At 42.9% G+C, this 19,468-nt stretch overlaps 1 protein-coding gene across 3 annotated transcripts in view; it reads right to left on the reverse strand.

Annotated features, from left to right (window-relative positions):
* Positions 1 to 19,468, reverse strand: part of gpr158a (G protein-coupled receptor 158a) — a 642,328-nt gene that overhangs the window by 509,644 nt on the left and 113,216 nt on the right. For all 3 annotated transcript variants that reach the window (XM_078538078.1, XM_078538082.1, XM_078538086.1), the window contains exon 2: positions 17,281 to 17,386. In XM_078538078.1, coding sequence (XP_078394204.1) covers positions 17,281 to 17,386 — 106 coding nt within the window. The remainder of the gene's footprint in view (positions 1 to 17,280; positions 17,387 to 19,468) is intronic.

Here is a 19,468-nt window from a genome sequence, read left to right on the forward strand (position 1 = left end):
GTCACATGAGTTGGGACATGTCCATAACTTTTATTGAAGCATTTTATAAAAATTTAAATACCCTCATGAAACCTCATCCCACCCATGGATGAGATTTCATGTATTTTGAGAAGCCCGCCTGGGCTTCTGGCCTGCCTGCCAACCTTAAGGTTGGACAGGCAGGTCAATTAATCATCTTAATTAGTTTTTTAATGGCCTTAATAGGCCATTGACAGTTTGGCGGGTCCGTAGCTGAATTGGCTGCGCGCCCACTGAACTGAGAATCTAAGTGATGCGGGGTGACGTCGGGACGCATGCCCGATGTATCCCCACGTCATTTTACGCGTCGGCGAGCGGGCCCCGCCCCTGCTCACCGACCAGAAGATGCTGCCCAGGATCACAATTTCTGCCATGGGTCTTCATGTGACTTGTAAACTATAGAAGTCTACATGAATCAGGAGTTGGGCCTGACTTTGAGTACATGTTCAATTCTGGACTTCTTCCTGCAAAAATGATGTGCAGGTATACCTGCCTTTGAATGTTTTGAGTTTTTTGTATTCCACAACCATTTTGGGTATTAGTCATCCTCTATTCGAGGATCTGCTTTGTCACATCTGTCCTGAAGTTGCCTTTTACTAGTTTTTATCTATGTTCCTTTGTCCTGTAATTTTGTTGTAATTTGAAATAGTGCTCTGGGTTAACTTTCTCTATTTCACTTAATATCCTAGATGATGCCATAAGCTCCCCATCTAATTTCCTTTTCCTAAGAGTTTTTCTAACCTTCCCTTATAAGCCAGTACTCTGACAAATAGCAAACTTCAAAGCCCTTCTCTGCAATACTTCCAACAACAATAAAGTAAGTGGGAGACACAAAGGCAGAACTTTGAACTTTGGTTGAAGTATAAAAGAGTAGGTAGTAGGTTGGTTCCCCTGTTATACACCCCACCTCATCTCCCTACCCTCTGACTCAAAAGAAAGAAACATCGGATTGGTGTATGATGGGCATCCAATCTGCTACCATCTGTTCTATACCCAGTCCAAGTTCTGTCTAAGAAGAGAAAATATCTCCTTAACTCCCTCAATTGTTTTTATTTTGTGTAAAGGTACTGCCTAGTATAATACCAAGCCGTAAAAACTATAACTTCAAAGGTTCAATGTGGATCTGTTTTGAATTAGCTATAGCCTAGCCAGATGTTAGGGTGTTACAAATAGCTCCAGCATCTCTGGGGCTAGTGGGAGGAAAATATCAGCTAAAATTTCCACTTGTGATTTGTACCCAGTGATTTCTGTTGAAGAGCATGTACTGAGGATGTTGAGTGCAGGCAAGACTAGGATTGGCCTGAACAATCCCCATCCATCACCACCCTCCGTCTGGCTGAGCTTGTTCTCTCACTGAAAAATTTCTCCTTAAACTTGTCTCACTTCCTCCAAATAAAAGGTATGGCTGTGGGTACCCGCAAGGGCCCCAGTTATGCCTGTCTCTTTATGAGTTATGTGGAACATTCCTTGTTCCAGTCCTACTCAGGCCCTCACCCACAACCCTTTTCTCACTACATCAATGACTGTTTTGGTGCCACTTCATGCTCTCCTCTGGAAAATTTATCAATTTTGCTTCCAATTTCCACCCCTCTATCACCTTCACATGGTCCAACTCCGATACTTCCCTTCCCTTCCCTGACCTCTCTGTCTCCATTTCTGGTCCTGACTGTCCACCAATATTCATTACAAGGTCACCAACTCCCACAGCTACCTCGACTGCAACTCCTGACACGCTGCTTCCTATAAGGATTCCATCCCATTCTCTCAGCTCCTTCACCTCCATCATTTCTGTTCTGATGATGCCACTTTCCAAAACGGCGCTTCTGACATATCTTCCTTCCTCCTTAACCGAGGTTTTATCCCCCACGGTGGTTGACAGGGCCCTCAACCATAGCTGACCCATCTCCTGCACCTCTGCCCTCATATCTTCCCCTCCCTCCCAGCACCGTGATAGGATTCTCCTTGTCCTCACTTTTCACCCCACCAGCCTCCGCATTCAAAGAATCATCCTCCATGCCAATTCCGCCAACTCTAGCATTATGCCATCACCAAACACATCTTCATCTCACCCCACAACATCGGCATTCCATAGGGATTGTTCCCTCTGGGACACCCTGGTCCACTCCTCCATCACCCCCAACACCTCATCCCCCTCCCACGGCACCTTCCCATGCAATCACAGAAGGTGCAACGCCTGCCCCTTTACCTCCTCCCTCCTCACCGTCCAAGGGCCCAAACATTCCTTTCAGGTGAAGCAGCCCTTCACTTGCAGCTCCCTCCATCTACTGCATTCGCTTCTCCCAATATGGTCTCCTCTGCATCGGGGAGAACAAACGCAAGCTAAGTGACCACTTTGTGACCGCAAGCATGACCCAGACCTTCCTGTCACTTGCCATTTCAACACACAATCCTGCTCGCATGCCCACATGTCCGTCCTTGGCCTGCTGCAATGTTCCAGTGAAGCCCAACGCAAACTGGAGGAACAGCACCTCATCTTCCGACTAGGCACTTTACAGCCTTCCAGACTTAACATTGAGTTCAGACCGTGAACTCTCTCCTCTATCTTCACCCCTTTTTTAATCCCTTTTTTAAAATTTATTTTTATTTTTTATTTACTTATTTTTATTTTTAATCATTGTTTTATCCCCTTTTTATCCCCTTATCTATCCTTTTTTCCCCAACCACCACCCCTCCCCCCACCCCACCCCCAAAAGGGCCATCTGTTATTTGTCCCATGTTGTTTTTTTCACAGAGTGCTGACCCTTGTTCTGCCATTAACACATTCTGCTTTCTTACCTTTATGTCACTATCAACACCTCCTTTAGCCCTTACCACTACAATTAACACTCCCTTTGTTTTCTTGAAGAAGTTTAGTGACCTTAGCAGGGCAGCACAAAACTGCTGAGAGGTAGATTGCAGAATCTCTTCTTGGTTGCAGAAAGTATATGAATATTCAGAGCCTGTGCACTCTCTGGCTTGGTAATTCCGACAAATAACCTTTCCGTAGGCTTTTTAAGTCAGGTGCAATCCTGCTAAATAATGAATTTATAGCTTTTAGCCCTCATTATCCTGTCATTTGTGATATACACCACTTGTTTAGAGGGCATATCTGCTGCCAGAATTGAATTCTACCCAAATTTAGTGTGTATTTTAGAACAGGTATAACTCTGGTGGACCTGACCTCTGCCACAAATTCATATCCCCTACACCAGAATCACATTGCCTTTTCGCATTGAAAGAAAAATATCAGTATTTCCAGCCCAGATTCTCTTTAACAGCTGACCTGCTGATGGAATATTTATATAGTCTAATGTATTTTTAAGATCTCTATTTTCATTTCCCAGAAGATTACTCAAAGCCAACTACTCAACACACGAAGAAAAGATCAGGAATAAAGGCCTGGAATTTTCCTCAGTTCTCCTACCATTTTATTGGAATAACTTTGGCAAATGTATGTTTCTGTGCGTAAACGGGGTTTCTGCCAAAGTTACGATGGCAGAGTGGACGAATTCTGTAAGAGATTCCTGAGAAAATGTCTTACATGTGCTGGGACTGACTGATATCATGTATTGTTGTTTGCGCAATGTCTCTTTTCCCTGGTAAAGTGTCACACAAATGTCTGCAAGATGCTGGGACCAAACCACCAAGAGCAAAAGCACTCATTTTATCTTGTTTTGATTTGTGCTATCACTAAGAGAGCCAGGATTTTAAATCAGCGGCACTAGCTTTTAACTGAGCGGCCATTATTTAACAAATAATTTATTACATCACTAAAAAAGGAGTGCAGACACAATCCAAGGAGTGACTACAAATGGAATGGGATGGTTTCAATTTCCCCTGCTTTTATTTCAGCCCCTTTAGTCTTCCCAACAATATGCCATCTGCAGCTGAGTTGGTAGATGAGCAACCTAGTTTTACCCTGTGGCAAGAGCCATGTGTACTCCTCTTGTAACTTAACGATTTTTTTCTGTTCCTTCGTCATCTTCCCCCCTTCTATGTGTAAAGAAGTTGACATCTTAAGATAGATGTAATGGATAATATGCATATTCTATATCTAATGCATTGCACCATTACAGAGTCTGTTTTGCAGTGTCAAGTAACAAACAAATTGGGCAGGATGGGCTCCATACTCAGGCATTCCACCTCTAAAATGAATAAGAGGCCTTGCAAACCTAATTATCTATTAATGTACGCATGGGCACAAGAAAGTCCAAGAGCCAGGCAAGGGGGAGTAAAAAGTTGTTTAGGATATCTAATTTCATAATTCATATGTTTTACGAATCAAAGCGATAAATGTAAGATAAGTGGAAATGGTGGGTTGAGAAATTGATAAACAAGCCTGAAGAAAGTGCAATTCAGACAGACCTGGGGTAATTATAGGTTTAAATAAGCCTCTGTTTATTTAGAGAGGAGAAAACATAAACAATGGATGACCCATCTTTGAGCTTTGGTTAGGGACTGGAGGTCAACAATTATTTCAATAAGGGATTTGGATTATTCAGTTAGTTCACAGATCAAAGAAGCTAAAAGTACCATTGCGAACAAGAGAGTTCCTTGGTGGAACTAGGGAGTCTGGAGAGAAGGCCGTTAATTCCATTAAAGATATAAATTAGTCATGTGGGTCTCAGAATCAAAAGGTTTGGTTTTGAAGGTAAAAGATAATTGGTTTACAGTGAAAATGCGCTGAGTCAAACTTGGATGACGCATAATCCCAGTTATGTTGAAATTGTCAAGCATTCCAGCCAGCAGACTAGTAAATCCCATAGAATGATGGCTGTGACAAGCCAAAGTTCTGCACTGGTTACTCCAGATTAGCCAAACTTGTCAAAACTTGTCATATGACCACGCCAATCAATCAGACTGGAGTTAGACCATATAAGAGTGCAAAATCAAGCAGCGCTGGGCAAGCCATCATTGGACATTGAGACCTCCCTATGAAAGGGCATGAAAAGCCTGCGAGTATGGCTAAACCTGTGAGAAAGTTAAAGTGTTGCTGATCAGAGAGAAGGTGAAGTTGGTACAGCAAGTGGACAACGATGGTGTGAAGCGGAAAGTGGACATCGCGAAGCAGTGTCAGGTTTCAACATTGTGTTTGTCTATCATTGCAAACATAAGGCAAACATCTTGGAAGAGTTCGATGAGTGGGCATTCTGTCCAGCAAGGAAGAGGATGAGAATGGCTGCCTATCCCGATGTTGAAGAAACTTTGCTACCGTGGTTCAAGGTAGCCCAAGCAGGGAACATTCCCATCTGCAATCCAATCCTGCAGAGAATGGATGTCAACCTGGCAAAGAAGCTGGGCTGCGTGGAGTTCATCTGCAGTGACAGATGGCTGGACCGATTCAATAATGACAAGACATGGCATAGTCTTCTGTGCGGTAAGCAGTGAGGGTGCAGATGATTGGCTTCAAATCATCTCACCTGATCAACATCCTGGGGGTTACCATTGACCAGAAATTGAACTGGACCAGCCATATAAATACTGTGCCTATAACAGCAAGTCAGTGGCTGAGAATTCCTGACTCTCCAAAGCCTGTCAACCATCTACAAGGCACAAGTCAGGAGTGTGATGGAATACTCTCTCCTTGTCTGGATGAGTGCAGCTCCAATAACACTCAAGAAGCTTGACACCATCCAGGACAAAGCAGCTCACTTGTTTAGCACCCATCTACCACCAACGCACAGTGAGATGAGTGTGTACCATCTAAAAGATGCACTACAGAAACTCACCAAGGCTCCTTAGACAACACCTTCCAAACTCTACCAACTGGAAGGGCAAGGGCAGCAGATACATGGGAACACCACCATCTGGAAGTTCCCCTCCAAGCTACTCACCATTCTGACTTTGGAATATACGACTGTTCCTTCACTGTCGTTGGGTCAAAATCCTGGAAATCCCTCCCTAACAGCACTATGGCTGTACCTACACCACATGGGCTGCAGCAGTTCAAGGACGCAGCTCACCACCACCTTCTCAAGGGTAATTAGGGATGGGCAATAAATGCTGGCCTAGCCAGCGATGTCCACATTCCATGTATGAATTTTAAAAATTTTAAAATACACATCTTGAACAAGTATGCACCAAGGGACATTTTTATCACTGATGAAAGCGGACTGTTTTACTGTTTTTAGTCAGACCTCTTTGATGTTTCAAGATGAAACATGTAATCGTGGAAAGTGCAGCAAAGAACGCGTCACTACCATGGTCTGCTCCAACACAGATGGCACCAAAAGCTGCCACATCCTGTGAAAGGAGAGTCAAAGAAGCTACATTGCTTCGCGAATGTTTTTTTTTATTCATTCACAGGATGTGGGCTTCGCTGGCTGGCGTTTATTGCCCATCACTTGTTGCCCTTGAGAAGGTGGTGGTGAGCTGCCTTCTTGAACCGCTGCAGTCCATGTGGTGTAGGTACACCCACAATGCTGTTAGGAAGGGAGTTCCAGGATGTTGACCCAGCGACAGTGAAGGAATGGCGATATATTTCCAAGTCAGGATGTTGAGTGGCTTGGAGGGGAACTTCCAGGCGGTGGTGTTCCCGTCTATCTGCTGCCCTTGTCCTTCTAAATGGTAATGATCATGGGTTTGGAAGGTGCTGTCTAAGGAGCCTTGGTGAATTCCTGCAATGCATCTTGTAGATGGTACACACTGCTGCTACTGTGTGTCAGTGACAGAGTGAGTTAATGTTTGTGGATGTGGTGCCAATCAAGCGGATTGCTTTGTCCAGGACGGTGTCAAGCTTCTTCAGTGTTGTGGAAGCTGCACTCATCCAGGCAAGTGGGGAGTATTCCATCACACTCCAGTCTTGTGCCTTGTAGATGGTGGACAGGCTTTGGGGAATCAGGAGGTGAGTTACTCGTTGCACGATTCCTAGCCTCGGACCTGCTCTTGTAGCCACAGTATTTATATGGCTAGTCCAGTTCAGTTTCTGGTCAATGGGTAACCCCCAGGATGGTGATAGTGGGGGAATTCAGTGATGATAATGCCATTGAACGTCAAAGGGTGATGGTTGGATTCTCTCCTGCTGGGGATGGTCATTGCCTGGCACTTGTGTGGCACGAATGTTACTTGCATTTATCAGCTCAAGCCTGGATATTGTCCAGGTCTTGCTGCATTTGGACATGGACTGCTTCAGTATCTGAGGAGACGTGAATGGTGCTGAACATTGTGCAATCATCAGCGAACATCCCCACTTCTGAGCTTATGATGGAAGGAAGGTCATTGATGAAGCAGCTGAAGATGGTTGGGCCTAGGACACTACCCTGAGGAACTCCTGCAGTTATGCCCTGGAGCTGAGATAACTGACCTCCAACAACCACAACCATCTGCCTTTGTGCTCAGTATGATTCCAGCCAGTGGAGAGTTTTCCCCCGATTCCCATTGACTCCAGTTTAGCTGGGGCTCCTTGATGCCACACTCAGTCAAATGCTGCCTTGATGTCAAGGGCAGTCACTCTCACCTCACCTCGGGAGTTCAGCTCTTTTGTCATGATACCCACGCTGCACGAAGCTAACAAAACCACCTGGATGATCTCCAGCATTTTTGAGGCGTGAATCAGGAAAGTGGACAAAATGTATCAGTGAAAAAAAAAGTAGATTGGCGTCATTACATAAACTGCCTTGCACACCCCAACATCACTGGCCTGAAGAGCATCAAGCTGATGTTCTTGCTTCCCCAACACCATGGTCAAGATCAAGCCAATGGATGAGGGGGTGATTAGGAACCTGAAAACCAATGGCAGTTGATCTCTCAGGTTATCAAGCCCATCGGTAAGAAGCAGGAGTACAATCCAATTGCTTTAGAGGCCATATTCATGATGAAGAAAGCCTGGAAGATGATGATGGAAGCTACAATTGCGAACTGCTTTCAACTCGCTGAGTTCAAACAGGCTACAACTGCACAAGACGTTGAAAACGAGGTGGAGCAAGGTGAGGCCACCCAAGCTGATGACGAGGCACTTTTTGCTCACTTGCAGGGGGCCAGGTGGAAATTCCAGCAGAGACAACCACGGACACTTAGCTGGAGTTGGATGATGGTATATGCTGCACGATGGAACTGAGAGATGATGCAATTGTAAATGCAGTATATTCTAAGGAGGCCGATGACCCTGAAAAGTCCAATGAATGCCTCCCACTCTCCTGCCTGTTTCCCTAGCTGATGCCGCCAAGGCTATTGAAATGCTCCAGGGTTTTGCACTGCGGCATGAAAACACTGAAGACATGTTTGACTGCATTGATGACATGTTGGACTGTAACCCGCATGTCTAAAGGCATGATGCTAAGCAGAAAAAGATTGCCGAGTTTTTCCAGAGCTAACTCCTGGCATTTTTCAATGCAAAGTGAGGTTAGGCCATTGTAAAGTGTGAACAAATTGAATAAAGACATTTTCACACTTTTACTGCTTTACTGTGTTTCCAATTTGCTTTTGAACCTCTTGTTTTTGTCACTAATTGCATCTTTAGGCATATTGGGCCACATAGAGATGAGATGCATTCAAGTGGGAATAGGGCATGCTTGGCTATCACAAAGATCCACTTAACACGAATTTGTGAGCAGGCGCCCTGGTTTTACACTCATTGGAATTTTGCTGTACATTTCTGTTTGGAACATCCCAGGTATACCACATTGCCATGGAGATCAGCTGTGAGGGTTGGGGAGGTTCCTTTGTTATTTATCTGTGTGTTTGCTCACAGAAGTCAGCAGTTCAGTTGGGAACAGACACAGACAGTTGCAACTTACTAAGCTGAGGGTGCAAAAGAGATAAATGTTAGCCAGGCCTGCACCTTAACCGGAGAAAATACCAACTTTATCGTTTACCACATGGAATGCAGGTAGGAGCTCATGTTCAGTTTTGAGACAATGTTCATGAAGGAAAAGAGGATACAAAATTTTCCCAGCTTGGAGTTAGAGGAAGGAATCTGCAGTGTCCCTCATAGAAAACCAGCAGTTAACTTGGAGAAGGCAGTAAGACAGAGAGAGAGAGTCTGCTAGGAACTGTAAAGCAATCTGTATCTGTCCAAAGCCAGGACAAGGAACATGGAGACCATTTGGAACAAGGAATCTCCCTGAATTTTAAATCATTGACCCTAAGCTTGAGCTGAGAAGTTTACCGTCATGGAGTTTTGAAGAAAAGTTGAATGATCGCTTAGCCAGAAGCGAGTGGAAGGATCCCCAAGGAATCTTATGCCATGGAAGATAGCTAGAACACTGAGAAAAAAATTAAAGTGAATTCCGGAGAATGTTGGCATGCTTGGTCTGAATTCCAAAAGGAGAAATGAATGGATCCTCTAGATCTCCATAATGTATAATGAAACTCTTGAGTGGAATTAGAAGTAAAAAGGAGAACTGGGTTTACAGTTCTTGGCGAACTATAGTTTAGTTAAGTTAGTAGTGCTTGCTTTGTTTAATTTATTTTATATACATTAAAGGTTGTTTTGTTTAAAAACACAGAATTTTTCCGTCGGCAATTTGGGGGCGGGGCCCGCTCGCCAGCGCGAAAATGACACGGGGTGATGTCGGGGGAACCCCTGACATCATCCCGCCCCATTTAAATATTCAGGAAGGCGGGCGGACAGCGCGATCAGCTGTCCGCCCACCAACCTGTCAATGGCCAATTGAGGCCATTGACAGGATAATTAAGTCAATTAAAGGCCCTGCCCATGCAACCTTAAGGTTGGCAGGCAGGCCAGGAGCCCCAGCGGGCTTCTGAAAAAACATGAAACCCCATCCACTGGCGGGATGAGGTTTCATGTCTGTTTTAAAAACCTTTAATAAACTTTATGTGATATTTATTAACATGTCCCACCTCGTGTGACATTGTCACATGAGGGGGACATGTTAATAATGTTTTTATTTTTCTATTTTTTACGTTTATAACACTTTCAGCGCTCTCCCTGAGACAGCACTTAGTCTCATGGAGATGTGCACTCTTTCGTGTGCATGCGCAAAACAGCGTACTTTGACAGTTGGGGAATCCCCCCACCGCACACGAAGTGCATAGCCCACCCACTCAAAATGGCGGCGGGGCCCGTTTCGGTGGCAGCAATTGGCTGCCTGCCCGCCACCGAGCTGGTGGGGCCCGTCTGCCCATCAAGGGCAAAATTCTGCCCATGAAATCTTGTGGCATGGCTCTTTCAGTGAATCATTGAGTGTTTGAATTTCTCTTTCAACATTAATGGTCTCTGCAGAGATCATAACAAAGTGTAGCACAGTACTTACTGCAAGCGCCTACCAGAGGTACAAATTATGCAAATCAGGTGTTTTACACACCATTTTAACACAAAGTCACAGAAGCCCTGCCCAATGCCATCCTCCCAATAAAATATTCAGAGCTACTGAAGCAAGTATTTAAGGGTTTCTCACCTGCTGATAAATGGATAACACAATCTGTGGGCTATTGTGATGTTTGCATTGCCAGGAGAGTTTCCAATTTCCAGATTGTTTCTTTCTGAAACCTTTTGCTTTACCTATCCTCAAATACGCAGAAGCTTGTGACTGAGGCAAAAGTGCTACCAACTGAGATACAGTTGATACTTCAAGAAAAAGGAGAGAGGAGCTTCACCAAGCAGCCAATTGCAGACCTCTGCAGCCTCCTAGGATAGGTCCTACTGCCTACTGAACCAGGGGATCATGCTTTGGCCGTGGCTATCAGATAGCCATAGACATTAACTTCTTTGTCATTGGCTCATTCCAGTCTGCTGCAAGCCACATCTCCCAATCTGCAATGCACACACTTACTAAGCAGCTCACTGACATCCTGTTTGCCAGGGCTGATCAGCACATCACATTGCCAATTAACCTAAACAGTCAACACAAAAGAGCTTTGGAGATTTGCAGCGTTATTTGGCTTCCCTCATATCCAGGGCAACCTTGACACCATGCCCTTAGGGCACCAGAACAACCGACAGCATTCATCATAGTGGCTACCACTCCACTAATATCCAGCATGTCTGAAATAAAAGCATTGAATGGCAGGAGATAGACAGTAGATACTGAGTGACTCCTCGAAAGCCTCTGTCTATTGAACACCAACCTATCCGAGCAATGTAGCTGTATCTCAAAGGTGAAACTCAGAGCCTGCATGGCAGCAGTTTGTGCTGCCAATGAGTGGCGCAGGATGGTGACAATGACTTGTTTTGTGAGCCCAACTGCAGCATCCATGGAGATGGGCGCACTCTCCGAAGTAGGCTGCAGAGTGTGTTATCTCACAATTCACTCATACTTTCAGCGAAAGTCCTGAAGCTGCTTCACAGGCCTTCAAATATCTGATATACCTGCTTGTGAGAGGCTAGGAATTTTCTCTTCAATGCTGGAAGTCCTTGTGCTTGTCCTGCTCAGCAGAAGAGGGAGAAAGCATCAGCCTGCAGTGAGCTGTCTCCTTGATGATCCCTGCCATCAGTAACTATTGCTGTTAACTGATGCCAGGTGTTTCATCACAAGCAGGTTTCCCTGGGTCACTATCTAACCAATGTGAAGTGCCAATATCTGTGCTGGTGCTTGGGAGGGGTGGAGCATGTGACAGCAAACGCAGGAAGTTTGTCCTGGGAAGAACATAGAGGAAAGAGGAAAGGGGCAGGAGATAGGATGATACTGGAGGCTGGGCATCAGCAGTAGCAGACTTGAGATATCAGCTTCAACTGCGTAGCTGTTCAGGGGTGGATGAAAGATAATAAGTAATATTCAGATACCCTGTTCAGGCCATCAGCCCTGCTTTCCTGATGCTCATGAATTTGCCTGAATCGTTAACCAGCAGATATTCATAGAATCATAAAATGGTTACTGCACAGGAGGAGGCCATTCAGCCGTTGTGTTTGTGGTGCTTCTCTGCAAGAGTAACTCAGCTATTCCTGCCCCCTTGTCCTTTCCCTATACATCTGCAACTATTTTCTCTTCAGTTAATTATCTAATTTCCTTTCGAAAGCCACACTTAACTCTGCCTCCACCATATTCTCAGGCCACAAATTCCAGATCCTAACCACCCGCTGCGTGAATTTTTTTTTTCTCAAGTCACTTTTGGTTCTTTTGCCATTCACCTTAAATCAGTGCCTTCTGGTTCTTGACCCCTCTGCCAATGGGAATAGTTTCTCCCCATGTACTCTGTCCAGCCCCCTCATGATTTTGAACACTTCTATCAAATCTCCTCTCAACCTTCTCTTCTCCAAGGAGGACATCTCCAGCTTCTCCAATCCATCTAAGTAACTGAAGTTCCTCATCCCAGGAACCATTTTTGCAAATCTATTCTGACCCTCTCTAATACCGTTACTTCCCTGCCAAAGTGAGGTGCCCAGAAATGGACACAATACTCCAGTTGAAACTGGACCAGCGTATTATAAAGCTTCCATAACTTCCTTGCTTTTGTACTCTATGCTACTATTTATAAAGCCCAGAATGCCGTACTCATACTCCACTTGGTTGAGGGATTTGATGTTGGGTGCTCCTTCACCACCACACCCAGCCCCAGTCTTGCTCCTCTCCCTTGTATTATATGCTGCAGAAAGAGAGGGTGGGAGTTAGTAAGTGGCTGTAGAACAATTAAGTGGAGATCTGTAGAGCATGTGCAATGTGGTGATAGCTGGAGATGCAGCAAGATGGAATGAGGATGGAGTGTGATGAATGTAAACCAAGTGTGTGTGATGAGAAGTGAGGAAGGACTCACTGGAGGAGTTGGTGTAAATATTAGAGTGTGAGAAGAGAACATTGTAAGTTTTGTGGTGTGAAGAAACCAAAGGAAGAGCTGAACATACTTGGGATGAGAACGAGATGTTGTAGTGTCCCCTTGTGATTGAATGCTAAATGATGTGATGGAAGGGAGGGAATTGTTGAAAACGGCAGGTGAAGTGGGGGGGGTGGTGAATGGAGAGTTGTGGTATGCTGCTAAGAGAAGAAGAGAGGTGAAGGGCTATACTTACCCTTGCTGCTTTTGTAAGGTCATTAAACCTCTTCCTATACTGACACTGGACATAAGTAAACCTCTTCCTATACTGGCACTGATCCTGTCCAGCCACCTCTGTTTGCCAGATAGTGGGCCTGATGATGCTCCAGGGGTTGCTGGGGAACAGTAACTCCCTCCTTGCATTGAACTCCTCCAACAGGACCTCCAGGGAGGCATCTGAAAACTAGGAGTAAGTCTGTGACTCATTTCAGAAATCCCTCCCTTTTCAGCAGTTGTAATCACAGAATCACAGTGCAGAAGAGGCCTTTCGGCCCATCGAGTCTGCACCGACATTTGAGAAACACCTGACCTACCTACCTAAACCCATTTACCAGCACTTGGCCCATAGCCTTGAATGTTATGACGTGCCAAGTGCTCATCCAGGTACTTTTTAAAGGATGTGAGGCAACCCGCCTCCACCACCTTCCCAGACAGTGCATTCCAGACCGGGAAATGTGAAATCTTGCTTTAACCAAACATGGGGAAGGCCCACCAAAAATTGTGCAGAGAAAATGTATGGGCACTCATTTCCTGTTGCAATCAGTTAGGCTGTTCCTCTTATTAAAATAAACTCAGAAGTTAAAATGGGCCAGCCTCACAGTGGTAAAGTGAAGAGGGTTTGCTGTCTGCTTTGCCTTCTGCCCACTCAGTTCCTGCCCTCAGTTCAAACTGGGACTCATGATGCTACCTAAGCCTGGTTAGTAATAAGTATCATTAATTAATAACGGAGTAAGCAGAATAGTCCATCAAAATTGGTTCAGCTGAACTGAACTTTTTAAAGCTCACTATAAAATATTTTAATATTTCAAATATATTTGTTGTTTACATTGGATATTAATTATTTTACATAGCATCAAGAGCTCATGGGAAAATGTTGGGCAGGAAGAAGGTTAAAAGTGAATGATTCTCCAAATGTTCCAGTCCCGCCCGCGATAATGCCCGCTGGTGGCAGGGCCAGAAAATCCCGCCCGTTGTCTGCAAGATATTAATTACAGCCTTATTCACAGAGAAATGTTATACCTGCAAAAACGGCACAAGTGATTCAAACTTAGGAACATGTGATCACAGGAACTGCAAGAGGCCATTTGGCCCCCTCGCGCCTGTTCTGTCATTCAGTGAGAACATGGTTGACCTGCAACCGAGCCCCATATACCCCACCTTTGCCCCATATTCCTTCAGACCTTTGGTTAACGGAAATCTATCAATCTCAGTTTTAAAACTAACAATTGATTTAGCGTCAATTGTAGTTTGCAGAAGAGAGTTCCAAACTTCTAACACCCTTTGTGTGTAGAAATTTTTCATTTCACTCCTAAAAGGCCTGGCTCTAATTTTTATGTCCACTAGGCCAAGACAATAGAAATAGTTTCTCTCTATTTACCCTATCTGTTCTTCCCATTCGAAATAACGCACTCAAGCACAAGTTATAACTTGCATAGGCAATGAACTTTACTGCAAAGTGGCTTACTGCCTAAATGCATTATAAAATGTCACTAGCCCGCACAGTGCATTGGAATTTTAGCAATATTGTGCCTTAATAGCTTCAGAACCATAATATTGCCATAAATCTGAAACACTGTGTAAATTTTGTTTTATTATTTTTCCACAGTCCTCCTTAGCCATCCCAGCAAAGTACCTTGTGCAGCCGAGAGAGCGAGTAGATGATCGATGCTCAAGCCTCCTTCCCCTCCAAAGCTGCTCTTAGCCAAATACTAGAGACTGCACTATAGTAGCCTAGAACTACATCCTCCTCTGATATTTTCTCCTCACACCTCAACTTACCGATTCTCAAATTACTCAAGGAGATGTCTTGCATCTGCTTACAACCTCCCCATATTTGCCCAACTTGAAATGCAAGTCCAATCCGTTGAGTTCCTAATTTAATCACCTTGTATATTGTTGCACTAATTCAAGGTCAATCATTTTCAAACCGAACAACACCACAATTGTCCTTTTTACAAAAATACCAGTAACCTTATCAAGAGTAAAGAATCAGCATCCAATTCCTTTTATGACTGATATATAATAAATGTAAAATTGTACTTCTTCATGGTAGCGATTGGCTTAAATACTGTTCATTGGCTTTAAAGATCAATTGGAAAATCACATTGATTTAATTCCCTGTGAGAAGCCTAAGAAAGAAGCAGATTTTTTATTATTCCTTCACCTTTGCCAAAAAAACAATTTTCATTTTGCTCCATTGGCAGACAACTGTTAGCAGCTATTGAAAAGCTACAGAAATGGTTAGCCTCATGAGATGAGCACAAAACACCTCAGATTGTAACTAATTACTCAGTTTGTCCAAATTCCAAGGGCCATATGTCTTGTTATTCAAGAAGCCACAGAATCTCATGAATAATTCAACCTTCAACACTGCTCTCTGTTGAATGCATTTATTGTACAAGAATAAGATTCACAAAGGGTTATTGAAACAACCCCTTCCCCTCAGAATGCAACAAAAGAATTTGAAAAATAATATGGAATTCCAACATTAATTGCTTTGAATTACAAGATCTAGTTTTAGATGCAAAATAGGCTTAAAAAAAGGGGGTGTTTTTTCTTCTGTGTATTATTCTTAAAAGAAAACATTGATATGAGTAAAGATCAGCAAGCCCACTCAAAAATAATACTGGACATTTCTAATTTCACCACTACACTGAGGCTTTCCCTCATATCCAAAACAGCTCCTCCTTTTACATCAAAGCTATCCATATCCTTCAGCTCCATATTAAAAGAATACAGTTCTGTCTGTGATTGTTTCTTTTTTGTTATTGATAAGAGAACCCAGAGTGAAAAACAACCATTCATCCTATCAAGCCTGCCCCATGCACAGTCTGGTGTCTTCCACAGCTCAGACTTAAATACATCTTACCATGTGTGTTCTTCATCCCTTTGTAAGACAGACAGACAGTCTTAAAAATTAATGGTACCGGAAGTCTTCCCATGTCTTCACAATGGTTGACCAGAACAGTGACGTGCTCTTGTGTGCAATGCAAGTTTGTGAGAGGCAAACACTCCAAGTCCAAACCAATGCTTCATCACAGTTTTCAAATATGTTGTTAATATGTCATTGCCTGATCAGTTAAGCATTATTTCCTAGGTTTTTATTGTGGTACTTTTCAGATTCTGTAGCTAAATAAAAATATATATGTCACCAATGCTTATTAAGTGACAATTTTAAGCATGAAATGTGCTCTAATAGATTTGCATCATCATTGGTCATTTTTTCCCCCTGCCTGCTAATGACTGGTAAGGTATAAAGTTACCCAAAGAAAAATAATGCATAGCCCCTATTTTGATTTCCATCTTTCAAAACCATTGACAAATGACAATTAATCCTTGATTCTAAAAAGAGGTTCTAATTTTTCCAAAGTCAGAAAGCAGGTTTAAAAGCATTTCTTTTATCAAAATAAACTGTGAATTGAAGAAGGCAAATGATTTGTGAGAGTCAGGAATCTGCGTCACTTCTCATTTCTCCCTCACTTTTTTGTTCTTTTTGAGACTTTTTTCAGTGATCATTCCTCACAGAATTTTTTTTTTCATTTTATTTTCCATTTATGCACACAGCCATTTTGAAAAGCAGGTCTGAGCATTTGATGTTCAAAATACTGCATCACATCAGTGCATGTAGGCTCAATTTCATATGTTTTACCCATTTAAACAGAAGGCACATCCCAAGGTAAGTTGTGCATGCCTGTTTCAATTCTACTCAGGGGAATACTTGTCGTAGACAAAAAGGAACTGGGGATTCATTTTGTTTATGGCCACCACAGTTCACTTCAACTCCACCACAGTTCACAGTAATGAGAAAGAAAACTCAGCCTTGAAGTCATCTCTCTAAATTCCAAGATGGTAGTTCTGATGCTAAGTTCCATCAGAAAAATCACCGATGCTTTCCAACTGATGTCCAGTGAAATCTCCAACATTAATGGCATTATGTAATTTATTATACAGGGCCAAATCCAATTGTGCTTCTGCCATTGGAGGCAACATTGGAGTGTAAGGAAGGGCACCAATACTTTGCAGGTCCTAGCAATAGGTAGGATGGACATGACTGGGCACTGTATTCCACATGTGATAATTCTCGTGCTTTAACAATTCTTTAACATATAAGGAAAGACTGTGTCTTCATGCATGTTTTTAAGTACTTGAAATAGAGAATAACAACACATATACATTTGATGCATAAAAGCAAGATAGCAACAATAAAGCAAGTGATTCGTGTGACTTTGTTTTCAGTAGTCATTGAACATCCAAAACAGTCCACAACAATGCAAATATTTCCCATATCCAGCCTGTCAAAGGAAAGCCCATTTCAGTGAGTGTGTTTGGCTTTACCTTAGTACTGTTGAGTCTGCATTTGTGTGTTCCTCCAAACCATCCTTCAGTTGAACACTGGTCAATGTCCACATTCTGCAGATTTATGTCAACTCTAACAACACCCCTGGAAGAAAAATAAGTGATTAGTATTCACAAATAGATGGGAAGAGTTACAAATTACCTTATAACTGATCAATTAAGATGAATGCAGTTAATTGCCTGAGTCAGAGCACAGGGATACGTAATTAATTCTACAAGATGTAAACTATTTAGCCTCCTTCAAAGGATTTATACGGTTAATTTGATATCTTAAACCAACGAACTGTGCAATTGAAGTCACTAATGCGATATTTCTTCAAGATCTTCCTGCATGTATAGGAACGTAGGACTTGGGAGCAGGAGTAGGCCATTCAGCCTTTTGATTCTGTTCCGCCATTCAATAAGATCGTGGCTGATCTGATTTTGGTCTCAACTCCACTTTCCTGTCTGCCCCCCATAACCCTTGACTCCCTTGTCTATCAAAAATCTGTCTATCTCAGCCTTGAATAAATTCAATGATCCATCCTCAACTGCTTTCAGGGGAAGAGAATTCCACAGACGCATGACCCTCTGAGAGAAAAAGTTTCTCCTCACCTCGTTCTTAAAAGGGACACCTCTTATTTTTAATCTGTGTCTCCAGTTCTAGTCTCCCCCACAAGGATACATCCTCCCAGTATCCACACTATAACTATTATACTACAGTGCAGCAGTTTAGTGGAGCTGTAACATGAAATGGTAAGAAGTGAGGTCATAATTGCAAATTCCCCACACAGTGAAGCCCACAAAAATAAAAAACAAAGGTGGTTTTGGACCATTTTTTGAATGACCTCCAGCTATTTCTTTAAGGACCACTGCTTAGATTGTTCAACATGACCACAAGTGGATGGCATGTATGTGGCATACGCTCCAATTATTTGTACATCAAAATTACATTTGGAGTTTCTATGTACACTGTAGGACCCCGATTTTCATGTTAAAAGTCATCACCTGCCTGAAAGGGAGGGGCGCTGTGGCTGTTCATCCATAGGCCCTTACCAAGTCGCTGGTAGTAAGATACCAGCAGCCAGCATAAACGAGGTGATAAGTTACCCGGCGGCATTTTCCTGCTGCTACTGCACATGTGCCCCAGGTGGCTGGAACTAAAATCGGTCCCACCGAGCAGCATCCAGCCACTTACCTATAAAAAAAAGGTTAGGAACTGCAGGAACATCCTGTGCATATCAAGATGGGTATGTCACCTTCTCACCCTTTCCACTAAGGAATGGTAGATGGTGTGGGATGCTTAATGTTATTTCCTACACCAAATTTTTATTCTGTTGTGTACATAAGGAAAGAATCATAGAATTTTTAAAAATTCATTCCAGTTATGAGTAAAATCTTCCTAACATGCTTATAATTTTATTTGTAATGGACTATGTAAGTTTTCCACTCACAAAAATAAATTCTTTGTTTCATCAGGACACTGTGTCCTCTATAATTAAATTTTATGCAAACACAGTTTGTGACCATTCATTGCAACTGTAATGTGAATTCAATTCAGACCCCTTAGGGGCAGGCAGACTCTGCAGTTGTAACTTATTTGGTCTGCTTCATTAAGGTATAACCAGATAATACGCAAGTAGAAGCCAGTGAATACAAAATCAAGTAAGAGCCATCAAATAATTCCCCAACACTGCAGATATAGAGTGTTACGCAAATTTCAGATACCCCTCTCTCACATGGGTCAATTGTATAACAGATGGTTTACTGCCTTATACATAAACTCAACACTCCGTGTACCATCATCAGAGGTACCAACTGGGGATTCTAAACTAATAATATATCAGTAATCAATCAGTCATGCTGACTCATAATCAACTTTTAAATATTCAATATATGTTCAATAAATCCTAATTAATACACACTGAGACTAATTGCATTTCTCACAAATGAAATGCTCTATAATTATTGCCATATGGTATTCTGATGGTAAATGCAGAAAATCTTCTAGTAATTGACCAGAGAAATAACTTGATGATCTGGTCCCCAACTCACAAATCCAATAAACCTTCAAGTCCTGTGTCATAAAATTGATGTACCGTCCAGTCCTGCTTGGCACAGCATGTCCAAATGGAAGCACTGCGCCATGTCGATAAAAGAAAAACAGCCAAAAGAATTTACAACTGTG

This window comes from Cetorhinus maximus, chromosome 3, assembly GCF_964194155.1.
Source record: "Cetorhinus maximus chromosome 3, sCetMax3.hap1.1, whole genome shotgun sequence".
Taxonomy (NCBI): Eukaryota; Metazoa; Chordata; class Chondrichthyes; order Lamniformes; family Cetorhinidae; genus Cetorhinus; species Cetorhinus maximus.